The following is an 18,741-nucleotide window of genomic DNA, read 5'->3' on the forward strand; positions in this document are numbered from 1 at the left end:
AGGGGAAATATGAATTTATTAATTTGAAAATTGCAGTCTCCTCATGGTGAGCTTGCAAAATGGGCCCCAATCAGCAACGCTTCTCAAGCCTCCATTTCAAACAGTGCCCGCTCTGCCTGGCATTATAGCCACTTGTACGTGTATCCGTCTTCTTGCGGGGAAATCGCCTTTTCAGGCCACGTGTCCCGTAGGCCCGGCATGGTGCCTGGCGCACGTGAGGCTCTCAGTTACCATTTCTGGAATGGGCTAGACCGGAACGTGGGTTGGGGAGTTTGCACACCGCCACACCCACCCGGGCTGTGCTCCGGCTGTTGAGCACTTTCGGGTGTCTGTTGGATGCCGGGAGCGCGACACTGGTTCAGGCACAGCACCTACTGTCGATAGAGCTCACAGCCAAGTTAGGGTGACAGCCAGCAACGACCAACCACAGTGCATCTTGAGAAGCCCTAGATGGAGGTGGGAAGAGGGCCACAGGGACACCGAGGGGGCACTGGGCAATGCCGCCTCAGGGAGGCCCTGGGTACCAGGCCTGCGCGGGGCAGGGAAGTGGCACGGGCCCTCGACTTCCACAGCTGAGCGCGTCTTTCTCCGATTGGCTGACCCCGCGATTTCCCTTGCAGGCCCTGTGCCAGCAGTGAGACAGAGAGCGAAGCCGGAGACCTCACGGACCAGCAGTTTGAAGAGATGAACAACAAGCTCAACTCGGTTACCGACCCCACTGGCTTTCTGCGGATGGTTCGCCGCAATAACCTCTTTAACAGGTGCGTGCGGGCTCTGTCCTCCAGCCCGGTTGCAGGATCACACTGATGCTCCTTCCAGCCGGTTGGGCTTCTGGCCCGTGTCATGAGTTTCCAGTGAGTTTCCACAGCCCCGCGCTCGTCAGGGCCTCAGGGCCACAGCAGCACCTCTGGGTCGAGTGAGGAAACAGTGACAGGCTAGATGTGAGAATCTGCGTTTGTGTGGGATGGGAGGCCCCTCTTCACATAGCAGAGAACCACCCGGCCGCCCGAACAGCAGGCAGAAGCCACACAGAGCAGAGCCACCTACTTCTGGGCCACTTTTGTCGGTAACCTGTGGGCCAGACGCCGGAGATCGAGGGGAGCCACGGAGAGCAGGGATGCCAGCCTTCCTGGGGGAGAACTTGTCCAGACCCCAGCCCACCCTTCCACCCTGACACCCAGTCTCTCCAGTACTTGACCAAATAGGGCTTGAAACTGCCAACCCGCACACCCCTATCTTTTCATCATGGGTAATAACCGAGCTACATCCAGATAAACGGGGGCAGGCAGTTGGGCGGTGAGGGGCAACTGTCCTGTTTTCATTTGGTTGCCCAGCCACAGTCAGATAAACTTTTCCAGAAAGACATCCCAGACACTTGGGTCCCTGCCACAGCCTTGACTTTAAAGGGCAGCAGGTCGAGCCTGGAACGCAGGAGGGAAGTGACTGTACCCTGCCTGGAGGCCCTGCTCTGTGGGCTGTGGTGTGCCCTGTCCGCTCCTGCTGCAGGCCCTGGTTTCCTCCCGTTATTGTGCTGTCGGGGTGACAAATGTGTGTTTACTTTCCCAGGGGCTTGCTGAATGGGATGGAAGCCAAGGGCCAGGGATGTAGGAATTGGCAGCTTGGTTGAAGGAGACTACAACTTTAAGCTGGTTCATTGCCCCGTCCTTTTAGTTTCGTGTAGGGACATGGCCAGGTGGGAGGAGGCAGAGGACCGGGCCTGGGCTCATGTCACCTTCTGCCAGGGTCTCCGCCTGGGAAGCAGGTGACTCTTGACTGCCAGGCGTGGCCATCGTGGTTGGGGACCACGGCGTGAAGGGCTCAGGTTCTGCTTTTGCCGCTCGCCAGCTGTGTGAACACTGTCAGGCCGTTTCCTCATCACCGGAACGGGGACAGGCTTTCTACCTTGAAGGGTTCCCTTAACATGGGTACTAAAGGAGCTAACGTATAAATAACATACTGACAGACTTCCTAATGCATAGGAGGTGCCATACACCTGCTGGCTGTACTGTTTTGAGTAAAGTGGGAAGGACAGTGCTAAGCTTGAATTCCTAAGATAAGGTGGGGGGACAAACTTGGGAAGGGATGAGATTTGCGTGCAGCAGGTGGGGGCCACCTAGGGCTGTGGCCTCACCTCCTCTTCCTCTTCCTCTTCTGATGGCACCTCGTGTCTTTCACATGAGAGAATGCCAAAGGCAGGCCATCAGGCATCCGTGGCCGGCCTGATCACAGGCCCGCCAGCGGTCGGGAGCCCCTCGTCCGGGGCTTTAGGCGTATGTTAAGAAAGGGGTCGGACCAGGTATACCTGAGATCCTAGTTCATCATCCCTGGGTGTGAAGTGGTGTGAATTGTGGATCATGGAGCTGATCGTTTGGGAAAATGGTTTTTGTCCTTCAGATCTGTTCTGACATGGGTCCTATGAGCACAATCAATACTGTGGATTAATTTGTGGGTTCATTTAAACAATGCAATCTCAGCCTCGGGCTGGGTGGGGAGCCTGGACCTCACTGCCCACTGCTCTACGCTTAGTTCCGTCAGCAGCATCCACAGATACTTCCGATTCTCACCTTCTAGAGGTTTCTGAGGGCAGATTGCATGAGGGAGACAGCCTGTGTTTGTTCAGCTTCCACGCAGCAAGCCCATGAGGCCTAGGACAGTTTGCCATGCCAGGTCCCCTCTGCCGCCCCCCCGCCCCCCGATGCACCCGGGAAGGAGGCTCTGGCTTCCATCGAAGGGGAGCAGAGCTAAGGGAGGGACCACAGAGGCCAAGGTGTCCTTGTCAGCTAGAGCAGCGCAGGCCCTTGCGTGCATCCAGTCCAGCCTTGCATTTCACAGCTGAGGGGCACACGTGGGCCAGGAGCTGGAGACCTGCGCAGGAGCAGTGCCAAAGCTGGATTTCAGGTCACTCCTCCCAGCTGCTCTGCCAGCCCGCAGCCCCCACACATTCCTTGCACCTCAACGGCTGCCGTGTGCCCTGCCCTGGGGTCCCGGGCCTTCCTCTCTGCCCCTTCCATGTCCAGCAATGTTATTGAGGAGGTGAGCTGGTTTGTCTCTGAACAGAAACGGCTAAGAAGTGGCTTTTCTGCAGATGCCTGATCCTGACTAAGGGCTTGCAGAGTGCTCCCTTCCCCACTCTCCCCGCCCCCCCCACCCCAGGAGCCCGCAGAGATGAAGTGGAGGCAGCCATGTGTGTGGGGCCTTGTGCACTGGGGCAGCACCAGCTCCCCTCGCCGGGGCTCTCCGGCTTGGTGATTCGTGGGCTCTTTGGCCTTTTTGTTCCGGGATGGCTTGCTGGCCTGGTTTGGCAACGAGGCTGCCACGGCTGGTGCAAGTCACGTGAGACCTGCCATCAGAGTCTTCTCTCTTGCCTCCCCAGGACTGGCTCTTTGTTCTGTCTTTGAGTTTGAGGTCTCCATACCCACTGTTTTTCTCGTTGCCTGTGCACTTTGGTAGAAAACACTGCTTGAGCGCAGGGCAGGGACCACTAATGAGAAAAAAGGAGGACTCTTCTCTTGTTTAGCACCCTGACCCTGGTGCAGGCCCACACGACGAGCTGCAGGCCTCAGAGAGGCTGCCCCTTATCCTGCAGAGTGTTCTGGAACTTATGCTGAAGACTGGAAGGCCAGTGCCCGTGTGCGTGTGGCGGGGGGTATGTGTGTATGAGGAGTGTGTGTGCATGCGCGTGTATACACGTGTGTGTGCACATACACACACACACATATGTGGGGCCGAACCTGGGAGCAGTCGGATCACAATTGCTACAGGAAAGCGGAGGAAGAATTGGACAGCTTTCGACTGCATTATGGATTCAAGGCCCAAGGGCAGTGCCTTGGCATTGAAGGTGCACCCATCCAGGATCAATGAGGACAGGTCTCCCAGAGAGGAATGTCCTCCTTTCTGTTGCTACCATTGGTATAGTGTGCACCATATGTCTTTACTTTTCCACATGTATGGCTGTGTGTGACACGGTGTGCCAAGGGGCTTCCCTGTTGTCCAGAGATGAGTGGCTAGAGCCTAAACAGTGGACAAAGAAGTGTTAAGTGTCCTCATTCTAGAGATAGGTGCCACAAGGCGCCAGGGCCCTCCCTCAGGTCTCTGCAACCTCTAGCCAGCACCCTAGCCACACACCCACTGCCTCTAAAAGAAGACGGGTAGGGGAATTGGCAAGTGAGGGTCCTGGGCCTGGTCAGAGTGCCCCAAGAGAGTCCCTCACAAAGGCTGGGTTCCTGTAAAGAAGAGGAGAGGTGTCACCATCCCATAGAAACCAGCCCCCTGTGACTGTCGGGGCAGGAAGAGGAGAGCCTAAAGGAGGGCCCTGGCAAGAGTGGGCAGGCCATGGTGTGGTCTGCACGGCCATATCTAGTGTGGCTCTGGCACAGGCCTTTTCCGATGGGTATATCACGTGGACTCGGCCACTGAGGGGCTGCCTGCTGGGCAGAGGACCTCAACAGTGAGAGTCACGGGCTGTGCAGCCTGGGGCAGCACTGGGGGACTGCCCCCCCCCCCCCAGATCTGACTGCCCCATGTTGGGGACAGGGAGTCACCTGGAGGGGCATCAGCAGCACTTGATTCCTCCCCCACCCCCGCCCTCAACCCCAGAGAGTCAGACCTTGGCAGTGGGGAGGGAGGAGGGCTCCAGAGCCTGCCCTGCCCTTCAACTTCATGAGCAAAAGCCTGGTCTGTGGGGGAGATGAGATGGGATGAGATGTGCACTGGACAAGAGGCTGGGGACGACTTCTGCCCCAGATTCCTAGAGGCCTGGGGAAGAGCAGGGACCGGAGAGGAAGAAAGCTGACTCTGCAAGGTCAGCCCAGTCAGTACACCGGAGAGTGCACAAACCCATGTTTCTCTGCATCTGTGTCATGCATGGGTCTGCATGGACATGTGCTTACAGTTCTTTATAAGCATCCATATCACACCTGCCTCCGGCACCGCCCCGAAGCAGGCCGCAGCAATGCCACAAAGGTCTGCAGCAGACTGGGAGGCCCCGTACAGACGGCGTTCTGGTTATGCCTGTGTTCCCTACGCCTGGGCATTTTTCTGTGGTGCAGCAGAGTGGGGGGTGGGGGAGGGGACTTAGGGCTCTGGGGCTAGGCAGACCTGGATTTGGGAGCTTTTATTGGTGGGTGACCTTGAGCCTTTTATTTTTCCATCTGGAAAATGGCGATGACAGTGGGAGTTGTCAGGAGGATGCCATCGGTGTGGTGATAGACAGATCTGCTGTGTAGTAAGCAGTTTCTTTCTCTCCCCACCTGGGTCTGAGGTTCCTATGGCACCAAAGGCCCATTTTGTGTGTGTGTGCGTGGTGGTTGGGGTGGGGGGTGGTGAATTGAGTCTCCACCCTAGAACCTGACTGGATAGCTTGATGCTTCCTTCCCTTACAGCCTCTCTCTGGCCCCCAAATACCAGAAAGACTGAATAAATGATGCAGACCCAATGAAATGTCTATTATAGCCACAGCCCTGACCTTGAGCCTCGAGGTTCCAAACTCGCAGCTTCTGGCTGGTGTCCCGCCAGCCCTGCCCTCTGCTCTTTGGTGGTGGCCCCGTGACTCTGGGCCAGGACTCTATTCTGCTCTCTTGCTGGCACCAACAAGGGGGCTGAGCATTCTCCCCAACTCTGAGCTGGGCCAGCCCCTCTGTATCTCCCCCTGCCCAGAGGCCTTCCTGCCAACAGCTGTTGCAGAGGTGGGTCTCGTCAGCAGGCCTCAAGCAGGAGCCCCTGTCCTGGCATCCAACTGAGTGGTAGGCACAGCTAGCCAGCCCTCCTCGAGGCCCCTGCCTGTCCAATTCCACTGCCGCGAAGCATCTGCCAGGTTAACACATGGGCCCCCCACGCCCTAGTCTGTGCTTCTCCGCAGGCGGCACAAATACAAGTGAGGTGCCACTGTGACATCTGGAATGCTCTACCAGAAGTCACTGTACAGTGATGCCTACCGGGTAGTGACAAGTTTATTCAAAAATGCAAAAGGATTCCCCGCAGGTTGCCCCTAACCATCAAGCTTACCAATATATAAGGCACAATTTAATTTATAAATGTTTTGTCACTCGTTTATTCACTTTCTTATTCCAGGACTTACTTAAGACAGTTTTACCAAAATATACAAATGCCACCAGATCATAGAGAAATAAATGGAGGAGAACAGCACGAGAGAGGGAAATTAAAGGTAGAGGAAGGGGAATAAAAATTATATATGGAACGTGTGCCAAAGCAGAGAGGCCAGCCCAGCCAGTGTTGGCCCGGCCCCGGCCCGACCCCGACCCAGACTGACCGACTCACGGTCTGGTGTTAGCAGAGTCCTCAGGTGCTTCATACGGAAGTGCTGCCTCAACTTTGCCTGAAGCCCATGCCCAGTGCGGTGCTGAGGCTGAGCCTTCCTAGGGGCTCCTTCTACGTTCCCAGTAACCGCTAGGCCACCCCCCTGCCCGCACACCCCCTGGGGAACTCTCTTCCCAAATGCAAGTCACTGCCAAGACCTGCCGGGTCAACCCTGTAACATTTATGGTCTCCATCCCTCTGTCTGTTCCCACTGTCATGACCCTTCCTGGGGGCTCCCTGTCCCCCTGAGATGGCCCTTTAATGCAGTCCTAGGGGCATGCTTGCAAGGTTGCCGTCACTCAGCAGTTAGTGGCCCAAGTCTCCCACCCTGTCAGCGCAGAGCTGGGCTTGGCCCTCTCGCCGTCTGAGCCCCCATTGCCCATGCTACTGCCCTCACCACCCACCCAGCCTGCGGGCCGCTGGTCTTCGCTGTCCTGCTCTGGCTGGAGCTCATGTTCTGAATAATCACCTTCTCTCTTGGGGTCCCAGGGGACTGAAGTGGCAGGGTTTGGTCTTTGAGTCCTCATGGCCCGGCCTTGCCATCATTCCCACCTCCCACTCCATTATCCAGTACCCTCTGTCCTAACCTGAAGGGACCCTGGCCCTGCCCCTTCTCACCTCAGGACCTTAGCTTGGGCATGGGACATGGCCAGGGAAGGCTTTCCCCTGAGGTGCTGTCTCCAGCAGCCCTATTCACAAATCCATCTTGGGTTGCCCTAACTAGAATACTTTTCTCCTTCTCTGAAATTCCCTGGCACTCTATCTGTCGAGAAAGGAGCCACCGCCTTTTGCCTTGTGTTTTAGTTACGAATATCCGTGTCCTGTCACGACCCAGGCCCCATGCTCCTCCAAGGCTGGATCACATCTGATTTCTCTCTTTATCCCCTGGGGCACCTCACCACCTGCCTTATGTTCAGTGGGTGCAGGTACTTGTTTATTTGTGGAAGGAAGGGAGGGAGGAAGGAAGGAAGGAGGGTGGGAGGGAGGAAGGAAGAATGGGTAGAAGAAGGAGAGAAGGAAGGGAGGGAGGGAGGGAGGAAGGAAGGAAGGAAGGAAGGAAGGAAGGAAGGAAGGAAGGAAGGAAGGAAGGAAGACAGACCAGCCAGGATTGAGACAGACATTAACTGCTAACAATAGTGATGATGATGATGATAGTGACGAATGCCTGTTGATTACTTCCCAACACTGTGCTTAGTGCTTTACATGTATTATCTTAGTCAATCTCTACAACAGCCATGAGGGGTACAATTGCAACCCCTTTTTACAGATGAGGGCCCTGAGGCTCAGAGAAGCTAAATTAGTTGCTCAAGGTCACGCAGCTAGTAAGTAACAGAGGCAGCATTAGGATCCACATCTGTCAGTCTCCAGAGACAATGCTCATGTCCCCAGATCACCACCCATCTAACACCCCTACCACATGATCACTGCCTTTGCTTAAACTCCTCCAGTGACAGGGAGCTCACTACCTACGGAGGTAGTACTTTCTGTCTTTGGACGATACTAATATGGCCCTGGAGGTTTTTTATGAGCTAGTAGGTGAGACTTCATAGGCTTGTTAGGTGCAGGGGAGGCAGACAGGTTTGACTCACAAACTGTATGAGGGCAAGGTCCTCTGGAGAAGAGTTTTCCTGTGTTGCGGGACACGCATCAGCTGGACAGGCCAGCACACACAGGATCATCTTTTCTTCTCTCCATCCCAGAGTACACGATAAAGCTGCCCCCCACTGACTGCCTGGCTTGGGCCATCTGTCCCGAGCGCTGTCTGTAGTCAGCGGGTAAAGCCCGTGCAAGCCTGGCCTGGGCATAAAGTTTTCCCAAGGCGACCATCTGCAGGTTTGGCCATGGAGCCTCATGCACGTTATGGCAAAGGACAGATGGCCACAGCAAAGCACCCCAAGTGGGCAGAGGCCGTGTCTCCCATGGGAGGGTGGGCCCAAGCCCTCTTGGTAGAGCTTTGTGCCACAGCCATTCACCTAGGCCGTGAACCTGCCCGCAAACCCAACATTCCAAGAGCAAGAGAAGAGAAGCCACGTGGAATCCCAGGCTGGTCCTTGAGCTAAAGAGGAGCCAGCATTGCTGGGAAGCCGGGGTCCCTGCCTGGGCCCACCCAGCTTCGTGGCTCTTCTGAGGAGGGAGCCAGACCTGGTGAGCCAGCCACTTGGTAATTAAGGAGGTGAGTAGGCAGAAAGTGCCGACAGCTTATTGAATAAGTACTTAAAATGCATTTGACAGCCTTCATCTCCCAGAGGAGACAACCCTTCATGGGAAGATGTTCAGCAGGAGTCACTGAATGGTATCAGAGTCCTTTTTAAATTGAATTGAGGCATCTCTGGCTACTTGAATATAATGGATTTGCCAATTAATTTTTTCCACTAGTACCTTAAACCCCAGGTACTTATTCAAATCTCGGGCCGGCTCCCATCCCTCAGAAGACTCAGTTCAGCATTCAGAGTCCTGGAGGGGATTTTGAAGCATCCTGGGCAGGGCTGAGGGCAGGGAGGACGGAGCCACATGGCTCCGCTCACTGTCTGGTGGGGGCCTCTCCCAAGAGCAGTGCTCGGCTGTGAGGAATTCCCCGCTGACCAAGGTGGAGGGGCTCTCAAGGCCTGAGAGGAGCAGAGGCAGGACTCCCCCGGGGCCCAGGACAGGCCGCCTGACTTACCCTGCGGCTGTGAGCACAGAGAGTGAGCTGCCCAAAGTGGCCATTAGAAAGTGAAAATGTGCGATGAAGACATCCCGAGAGGGTAAGGAGCCCTTAACCGAGCCGAAGAGGAAATACAGCTGAGAAAATGCAGCCACACTTGCAGCAGGCTCCCCACTACGGGGAGCAGTCTCCTCCTCCTCCCTGCTCCCTGCACAGCCCTGACCAGGAGGCCAGGTCCGCTCACGAGGGTCCCTGGAAACTGGTGCTCCATGCAGGGTCTGCCATGTGGGGGGAGAGGGCACACTCCAGACGGAAGTTCAGGGCCTGAGATCAACACAGCTCTAGGCCTTGGGCTCCCCAGAGAACACAGGCCACCCCCCAGGCTGCAGGCTTCCTGTTGCCCGACCGCACTGAGGAGGGGCACCCACCCCAGAGGATGCCCCCCATCAGTTACTTCCCTTCCTGCTCCTCCCCTCCTCTCCCTCCTGCTGGTCCTGAAGATGCCAGGGCTGGGTGTGCCCTGTGGTGAGTGTTCCTGGTTCAGCTTACTCCACAGCCCTACATCCGGATAGACAGACAGGTGGGAAGGCCCCGAGTGTCTGGTGGGAAACATGGATGGGGCCCAGGAAGGAGGTGGGGAAGGAGAATGTGCTCCATGGTGGCCTCAGCCCTCCTGCCTGCGGCCAGGCTGTAAGGCCACATATGCACACGCACACACTCTGGCCATCTCAGGCCTCGCTCGGTCTTCAGGAGATTGACGCTTCCTCCCTTCACTGATGCCCGTTCGCAGTCACCCTGGGTGACCAGGAAGCACGCGCTGCTTGAGAGACTGAGCAGTGGATTTTCTTGGCACTTGAGGGCCAGAGCCCCAGCAGTGCTAGTTTGCCCTGGTTTGTCCCCCTCTGCGTTTTCATGAAATGGCAGCTTTCCTAGCGGCTCCCCTGTGCTCTGCCGGGGCCTCTTGCCTCCCCGCCAGAGGGAGTCCTGTTCACAGTCCCCCAGGGTCTGCCCTCGAAGGCCTGCCTGCCTCAGGGTCCAGGTGCACGTAGGGGAAAGCCAAAGCCCGTCTGTTCATACGCAGTGAAGGCTTCTGGTTGCACTCAGCTCTGGGTCGCTGGTTCCTGTCTCCATGCCGCAGGGACAGTGGGATGGAATCTCCAGGCCCGGTGGCTCTGGCCGTTCCTGGAGTTGTCAAGCTTGAGCAGGAACCCATTTTAGTCTCTCTCTCGAGCGAGAGTCAGGCCCCCGCTCCCTTGTTTCCACCTGCTTGTTCTGCTCTGCATGTTTGGATATGAAAGTGCGAGAAACCGATGTGTGTGGTGCGGTGGGGGTGCCTAGCCCACTCAGCCGTGTGCACAGTGACCTAGCTCCCCTCCTCAAATGGAGCCCTGACGGGAGGGGCGACTGGCATGGTGCCCACGCGGCGCCGTGGTTTGGATGGGGACTTCCTCCCCCCAATGCCTCCCCTCGTGCTGGGCTTGTTCACACCGGGCAGGCACACGTCTAGCCCAGACACGGCCACAGCCTGGGCTGCGTCAGTGTGTGTGAGCCCGAGCGCGTCCGAGCTCGCGGGGTCTTCTGCAGGCCCATCCCAGTTATAAATCGCCCTGCATGGGGAATAGATCTCTTCATCCCCGAAGGGAGATTCATGAGCGGCGAGTGCCGCCCAGGCCGCCTGGTGTTTGTCATCATTCCCGAGACATAAACTACACCCCAATGCCTCTGCCCTCCCCGCTAGTGCTTCACACATCATCTCCAGCTCTGCATCCTGTGCGTGCAGAGACCTGGCAGCTTCTGCCTTGCCTGCCGGCCTCCCTTCTCCCTGGATCTGGGCTCGCTCCCTCTCCTTTTCCCACCACCACGCAGACAGCCATGCGGTGGAGAAAACGAATATTTCTCCAGAAGTAAATTAATAAAAATCATCTGAGGAATGAGCTAATAAAGACGGTGTGGTGTGAGAAAATCTCTCTGCCGAGAGTTAGGCTGTCAATTAGCCCCACGGGGTCCCTGGCAATAAACGGACAGGCCTTGAGGAAAGGGGGCCAGTGCCACCTGCTGGAGCTGCGCGGTGGTGCCGCCGTGAATCCCGGCAGCCTGGCCCTTCCTTGCAGATCCCAAAAAGCCCCAAGAAGCAGAGCAGCCCCCAGGAGAGGCTCCCAACTGTCAGCTGCCCAGCACAGACCCAGCAGCGGGGAAGGCGGGGGGGGGGGGGGGGGGCCAGAGGCAGGTGCAGGTTGGCAGGTCACTCAGTGTGAAAACCCCTCCCCCACCAGGTGGGAGGCCCAACTGGCCCCTGGCCTGCTCTGTGCCCTTGTACAGGTCTCTTACCTTCTGGGAGCCTTGGTTCCTCGTCTGTAAAGGAGGAACAACCATGCCTCCTAGGACCCTGAGAGAGGCATGTGGACGTGGCCAGTCTGGCAGGTGCCTGGATGCACCCCTCCTATGGCTCACACTCCTGCCACGTGGGAATCATCTGCATCTCAGTCAGCCCTCCCATTCTGATAAGTGGAAAGCATTTTTCTGTCTTAGAGTCAGATTTCTGAGGCACAGAGAAGTCAGCCAGCCTGAAAGGCCCCACAGAAGGCAAAGCAGTTCAGTAACCAAGGTCCCACCCCAGAGGACCCCCAGCCCACTCCACGGCCTCTCCTCTACCATGGTGGCCGCACCAGGGAAGAGGCGGGTGTGCCTGCAAGGAGGACGACAGGGGGCGTACCGTCCCACACGCCCCTTCACACCCACCACCCACTGCCATCAGGGGCTCAGAGCCTGGGCACCCGCTGCCATTTGGCCGTGACTCTGAACCTCTCCCCGGGACAGGTGCCACACCGGGCGAGCACAGAGAGGGCTGCTGGGCTCTGGGCCCTGTCGGTCAGAAAAGCCACCATCGCCTCAGCAGTTTCCTAGACTGAGTTGATTTTTAATTTATTATCAAGACTAGAAGAGACCCACAAGGACATTAGTCCAACCCCTTCGTTTTACAAGCAAGGAAAAGAGGGAGGTAGGAGAGTGACGTGCTTGCCAGAGTCCCATGGCCAGTAGGGGACAGAGGCCGCCGGGAGGTCTGCTGCTGTGGGTAAGCGTTCCCAGGCTCAGGGCTAAGGAGCCGCCTGCTTGGCTGTTTTGAATTATCGAATAGGCCTTTATGCAGATGTCTGGGCAAACGTACCCCGGTAAATAGCTGTGGGAGGTCACTGTACATGTTGTGGGGAAAACAGAAGCAGCACATGAAGGGGGGCTCGTTGGTCGCAGTCTACACAGGGTGGCAGGGGCACCACCACTGCCCCCAAGGTCCTGGCCTGCGACCCTCCCCGGGCCTGCACCTCCGGAGGGCCCTGGGGTCCACGGGGTGCTCAGTCGCTTTTGGCCTTGGTGTGCCGCCTTCCGATTCCCTCCCCCGGGCCAGCTGTCCGGCGGGGACCAGCGCACACTGCTGCTGTCCAGGCACAGCCCGGTGTGGCGGGGGGGACGGGGGGGTGCCAGAGCAGGAAAGCAGCCGGCGGTCCTGCCTGCAGAAGACACGTGAGCCCCCCACAGTGGCTGGCTCAAGCATGAGCAACAGTATGCCTCTCGTTCAGGGAAAGAAGGTCGAGAGGATTTACTTTGACCTCAAATTGTGGTTTCAGGTTGGTCAATTTCTTTTTAAACACAAACTATTTTCTCGGCTTTTGGTTTTACTTTGAAAATGGTGTCTCTAGGGATAGGTGCCTTCCACTGAATAGAAGCGCAGGTCAGAGGCTTGATCTCTGGGGCTTCCTGCCTGACCTGTGTAAGAAGCCATGTGTTCAGGTGCAGGTGTGCCCGCCCAGGCTGGGCTGGCTGGGGTCAGTGCCCAGGAGCTGTTGCTCCAGAGGTGGCTCATCTGTGACCCAGCAGGCCTCGCTAGGGACCAGGGTAAGAGGCTGAGAGACGGCACTCCCGTGGCATCCAGGGGCAGCAGTCAGCAAGTACAGATGATGTGTGGGTGGGCTCGACAGCCTGGGAGAGAACAGGACATAGTCAGGTGCCCCAGGCAGGGTGGCTCAGCTGAGGCTCAAACATGGGGCATCCACTGCGGGTTTGTGTGACCTGGGGTGCCCAGGTCCTGGTTCTTGAAGAATCTGCACTCCCTAGAAACAGATGCCCCAAGAGTGTGTCCCAGGAAACCTCCTCAGAGTAAACAGGCACCTTGATCGTCCATGTGTCTACCAGCCCCAGCCAGAGACATCTGACTGGTTGTCCACTGAAGCCGGCCAGGGGCGAGGTGGGCTGTACACAGGCTGATCGCAGGGGCTCTGCCAAGCCCAGCCCCGGACACTAGTGGGGAAGTTCTGAGGGAAGGATGTAGATTGCAGACGGGCCTCCTCGGATCACCCCAGGGAAGGAATTAGCCTGGGTGGAGGAGCTTCCTGTTCGGGCAAGCCTGATGCTTAAGGAGGTTCACGGCCTCCCCACAGCACAATCTCAGAGCCACAGGCCCACCTGGCATGCTTGTCCCCCCACACTCACTGCCCCAGGCACCCCGGTCTCTGTCCCTGACATCGGTGCCTTCCCCCACGTTGTTCCCTCAGCTTGGAATGGCCTTCTCCACCTTGTCCACAGGCAGCTGACTCCAGATGATGGTGCCCACATCAAACGGCCCTCTCCCAGAAAGCCCTCTCTTGGCTCTGATTGACCAGCAGTTGGTCAGCGTCTTGTGATTTGGTGCCCCCAGACCCCTGCTGGAACCGTCCCCTTTCCTTGCAGCCCGGTGCAGGGACCCCGCAGGCCTGTCCCATCGAGGGCAGCACACGTGTGGAATAGGTCAGCGTTGTTGGTCCCTTTAGATGCCTCTGGCACTCTGTGGGTTTCAATAAGAAGACGCCACGGCCATCTGTGCTTGCGATCTGGAATCCCAGCCCACGTCCCACCCTCCTGCCCAGGCCTTGGCCTCACTCGCTGTCCCGTCAGCTGAGACTCCCAGTGACTTTCAGTGCTGCGTGCTTTGCAGCCCTTTCTCCCATCCTGCCACTCCGTGCCCGTGGGCAGCATTTCCCGGTTGTGCAGGTGCAGAAAGCGAGGCCTAGAGCCCCAGGCTGGGATTCGCACCTAGCAGGTCTGTTCCCCGCGTACCTCCCCATCTCCCTAACTCCCTCCAGACATCTTCCTTCCCAGGCACTTCCTTGGCCACTTCCAGAATCCATATTTCAGCACCTCACACTGCCAGCAGCGGGGGAATCAGCACGTGGTTCTAAGTTTGGGGAGTAAGTGGAATGCTTGGGGCTCCCCCATGCAGCTTGGATTGTGCTGGTCTCCTGTTACCCCAGAGGGCAGCTCATGGGGGTCTCTTTCTCCAGAAGAAACTTGTTAGTTCAGAGCCTTGGGATTTGTGGGATGCCCTGTCAGTCGATGTGAAGACCTGTGGCCACAGCCTCGTCTGGGGACCTAGCACTCTCCCTGGACACCTGCAGCTGGACTGATCAGACTCAGAGGCCTCCCGTGGGGTCACAGGCCCACCATCCGGGCGGACGCCTGTCTAGGGAGCGCAGAGGGCACCCAGCGGTCTGTTGCCGCCCTGTCCTGCTGACCCGACGGCAGGGCCGTGATCTCCGTCTGCCAATAACACGCGTGTGCACACAGGCCCGTGACAGACTGCGTTCCACCAGAGCGGCTCCTCTGGACAGCAATTTGGCGCTCTCCTTCGGGGGAGCACTGCTCTTTGCGGTGTATCCTGTGGAATTAAGAGAGCCTGCGAGTGTCACTCCAGGGTTATCTCTGCTTCACTGGCTCTGATGGCAAAGATGCACCTCCGCCCAGTCGCTTGTAATGACACGTTTCCTGAGCAGGCGAGACAGAGGGGCGGACGTGAGCAGGCTCTCAGGCCTCCGAGTCCTCTGCCCTCCCTCCTCTTGCAGGGGGTAGGGGGTGCCGGGGGCGCTCACAGCTCGGCTTGGCACAGCCCTAGAATTTAGGTCAAGTGGGACGTTGCCAAGAACACTGAGCGGGGGGGGGGGGGGGGAAGGCCAGGGGGTAGAAACTCTACCTGGAAAACGCAAATTGGATCTTCTTTCGATAGTTGTGGATCCCAGCCAGGCCCAGGAGGGAAAGCTGCCTTTTGGTCTTTTCTCAGGAAACGACCCAGCTGCCACCACCGCCAGCAGCCCAGAGTATTTACCAAAGCTCGGAGGTGTATCTCGTGTTAGAACTGGTCTTTCCCCTTAAGCGTCCTTGAGTACGAAGCGGCAACTCCAAAGATGAGCAGAGTGTCTGAAACAAGGTTGAGAGACTCCTGACTGTCCAGCTGTTGTGCAGAGAGTGTCCCCAGAGGCTGTGCTGAGGCCACACTGGCTGAGTGACGGGGCAGGTTCAGAGGGAAGAGTGGGGGCAGCCCGGTCCCTCCATTGTAAATAGGCGTGTTTCCCTGCCTGCTGTCTCTTCTGCTCACCTTTGCTGTGTGTCCTCTGTAGGTCCCCAGGGCCGACACCAGTGCCTAGCAGATTACTGGTGCTCAGGAAACACTTTCTTTTCTTTCTTTTTTTAATGTTTATTTATTTATTTTGAGAGAGAGAGAGGGAGAGAGCAGGGGAAGGGCAGAGAGCAACAGGGGGTGAGAGAATCCCATGCAGGCTCCGTGCTGACAGCTCACAGAACCATGAGATCATGACCTGAGCCGAAATCAAGAGTCGGACATTTAACCGACTGAGCCACCCAGGTGCCCCAGGAAATGAATGTTCTCGTCCTGTGTTGGGAGTGTGAAACTCGGGGTCCTTGGATCAAGAATGCCACCTGTACCAATAAAACTGCCTGGCAACACCGGAGCACAAGCTAAAAAGCAAACAGAAGCCTGCAGCCGCACTACAGACCCACTTGAGCAGACCCGCTGTGCAGGGAATGCCCGGCCAGGGGGTCTGCAGGGCCTTGTGCCTCGAGGGGCTCAGGCGGGTACCCGGCGGCTGACCTGAGCCCTGGGTTGGGGCCAGCACGTCCCTTGTCTTGTCCGCAGCTCCGGCCCAGAGATTAGTTGGCACGGTCCTCCCCATCAGCCTGGGGGCTGCCGCTGATTCCAATGGTCCTCACGTTCGTTTGCCTGCACACGGTCGCTCCACACAAGGATGTAATTAAATCCTTTGAACAGCACTTTGGGACGTTTGAGGATGCAGGAAAACTCTATGGAAATGTAAGCTGTTGTGTGCAGCTGGTTTGCCCTGCGGTTTCTGTCAGTGCTCACTGCTCTGTGAAAATCACCTGAAAGGAAGGTGAGGAAGGCGAAGCTGGGAGGGAGGCCCGGCCGGCCCCCGCTGTGCAGCCTCCAGCCTGCCCTTTCCGGGACCCGGAGCACTGTGGAGCAAGTGGCGAATCCCTGCCCGCCCCGCGTGTGCCCTGCCTAATCCCCTGGCCCTTCTCTCCCCAGGAGCTGCCAGAGCATGACGAGCTTGGTCAGCAACACCATGTCGCCGATCAAGGACGGGACCTCCTCTCTCCCCCGGAGGCAGAGCTCGTTCGCCAGGCCCCCGCTCCGCGCTCTGTACGACCTGCTCATAGCGCCCATGGAAGGGGTAAGTGCCTCCCGGGGCCGAGAGGCTTCTAGGCGTCAGGACGCATCATTTACCGCTCAACGCCCATGTGTGCCCCTCAGATACAACATGGGCTCCTGAGACAACCGGGGTGGGGGGTGGTTTCCAGAACACAAATCTTCTCTGTCCAGCTTCTCAGTCGGTGTTTGGAAGCGCTTTCTGGGTTGGCTGCTGGTTAGTGCGTGACGCCCCGGGTTCCAGCTGCCAGGCTAAAGTCGGAGCTCTGCTCCTTTCCAGCCAGGAACATCTGGCCTCAGCTGCGTCAGGTACACGGTGAAGTGCTGCCCTCCTCCCTCCTCTCATCAGACCAGACTCCGGGAGGCCCAGGGAGGCGCGGGGCTGTGCACACGCCCACGGTGGTCAGCAGCGAGCGCGCCATCGGGGTGGGCCCCGAGCAGATCCAAGAGGGCTGTGCCCATGGCTCGGTCTCACCCTGCGGGACTGCTTCCCCACCTCCCACCTGTCGTCCGAGGGTCTTGCCAGAGCAGCTCATGCCAGGGCCGTGCTGTCTGCCGAGAACAGATCCGTCGGCCCCTGCCACCGTCAGGGGCCACTGACTCCACCCCAGAGTCCAGCATCAAAGACACCCTTTCACTTTGGATGTCTTGAAAAGGTTGAGAACGGCCCCTGATGGGTTTCTGTGGCTCTGGTCTTCACACATCATCCTTCCATCTGGACACGGTTCTCCGCCTGGGTTGGGGAACCCAAAGGGCTCGGGGATCTTTTGAATCTGAACGGTGAGCCTATCAGATGCGTTTGTATGTGACTGTGTGTTAGTCTGCTCTGGCTGCTTTAACAAAACGGTGTGGACCGGGTGGTTTAGAAAGCACACATCTATTTCTCATGGCTCCAGAGGCTTCAGGTCCCAGGTGAGGGTGCCAGCATATTCAGTTTCTTGGCGAAGCCCCTCTTCCCGGGTACAGACAACCCTCTTCCCACTGTGTCCTCACACGGAGGCTCTGGTGCCTTCCTCTTCTTGTAAGGGCACCGGCCCCATCATGGGGGTTCCGTTCGCATGACCTCATCTAAACCGAATTATGTCCCAACCCCCCCCCCGCCCCCCCGCCCAGTACCATTCCACAGGGGGCTAGGTCTTCAATGTGTCCCTGACAGGCAGTCCTTAACAGACCCCACGGAGAGCCCAGAGTGCCTGCATCTGGGGCCTGGCTCTCAGACAGGGAGGACGTGCTTGACGGGCCCTTGGACAGCAGGCTGCCAGCCTTCCCAGCCCGCAGGTCCTGGCCGCTGTGTGCAGCCAGGTGGGAGGTTTGTCTTGCAGACGTTGGGGTGGCCCCTCGGCAGCACCCTCGCCCACTGCAGCCCGCTGGCAGAGGTGATGTGCCTCCTCAGGAAACCCCGCATTGACAGTGATTCCTCATCCCCAGGAAATGCAGAAGCATTTGGCCAAGGACACGTGGCACTCGCCCGGTATTTTTCAGGAGGCCGTGCCCCCTGCCTGGGCCCTCCAGACTTCCCTCGCTCAGGGAGCCGGGGGCGGCTGGCCGTCTGGACTCCTGTCTGACGCTGCCCTCCCCTGGCTGGGTGACCTTGGCCAAGCTGTTTCTCCTCCTCGAGTACCTGTGTCCTCATTAGAAAATGAGGACGACCCCACAGAGTGTGTCAGGTCAGAGCAGGGCTGGGCTTAGCGGGATCTGAGGGGCATGCAGGGCAGCAGAAGCAGAGAGAGTCCCTGGTGAGAGGTGGCTGCTGTGACCCGGTCACTGCCCCTCCCAGCGCCCCAGGCCTCTGGGCCCATCAGCACAGAGGCCCAGTCCTGTCTCCTCCTTTCCTGCAATGCGCTGGGCTGTCCTGTTCTTCTTAGGACCATTGTCCCCTTGGCGTCCTCTTTTTAAGGAAGGGCCAGGACTGCAGAGAGCGCCCCAGCTCAGAGCACCTCTGACAGCATGCTATCAGAGTGTGATTTGTGTGCCACATCTCAGGGAAGCAATATACACCTGTACCCTTAGGCTGATTTTTCAGGTTTTCTTTACTGCCATCAGTCGTCACAAAGACCGTTTTGGTGACTTACTACCACTCCCTGCCGCCCTGAGCTCTGCATCGTGCACTGATGCCCCAGCCCCTCTGAAGGCTATTGGGACCCTCCATTCTTTCACTCACTCGGGCCTTCTGAGTGAGTGCATTTCTCCTTTTGCACCTGGGTCCCAGATTACTTAGTCCCTGAACGTGCAAGGGGCCGGTGGGAGCGGTGAAGAGGGGCAGGGAGAGGAAAGGACTGGTGGGAGCTGTGAGGAG

General features: G+C 57.9%; 1 protein-coding gene across 4 annotated transcripts in view; it reads left to right on the plus strand.

The window, feature by feature from the left end:
• Positions 1 to 18,741, plus strand: part of TTC28 (tetratricopeptide repeat domain 28) — a 626,630-nt gene that overhangs the window by 582,091 nt on the left and 25,798 nt on the right. For all 4 annotated transcript variants that reach the window (XM_019426523.2, XM_053902214.1, XM_053902215.1 and 1 more), the window contains 2 exons: positions 621 to 761; positions 16,326 to 16,470. In XM_019426523.2, the coding sequence (XP_019282068.2) occupies positions 621 to 761; positions 16,326 to 16,470 (286 nt within the window). The remainder of the gene's footprint in view (positions 1 to 620; positions 762 to 16,325; positions 16,471 to 18,741) is intronic.

Source organism: Panthera pardus, unplaced genomic scaffold (genome assembly GCF_024362965.1).
Source record: "Panthera pardus isolate Hobbes unplaced genomic scaffold, ASM2436296v1 HiC_scaffold_15, whole genome shotgun sequence".
Lineage (NCBI taxonomy): Eukaryota > Metazoa > Chordata > Mammalia > Carnivora > Felidae > Panthera > Panthera pardus.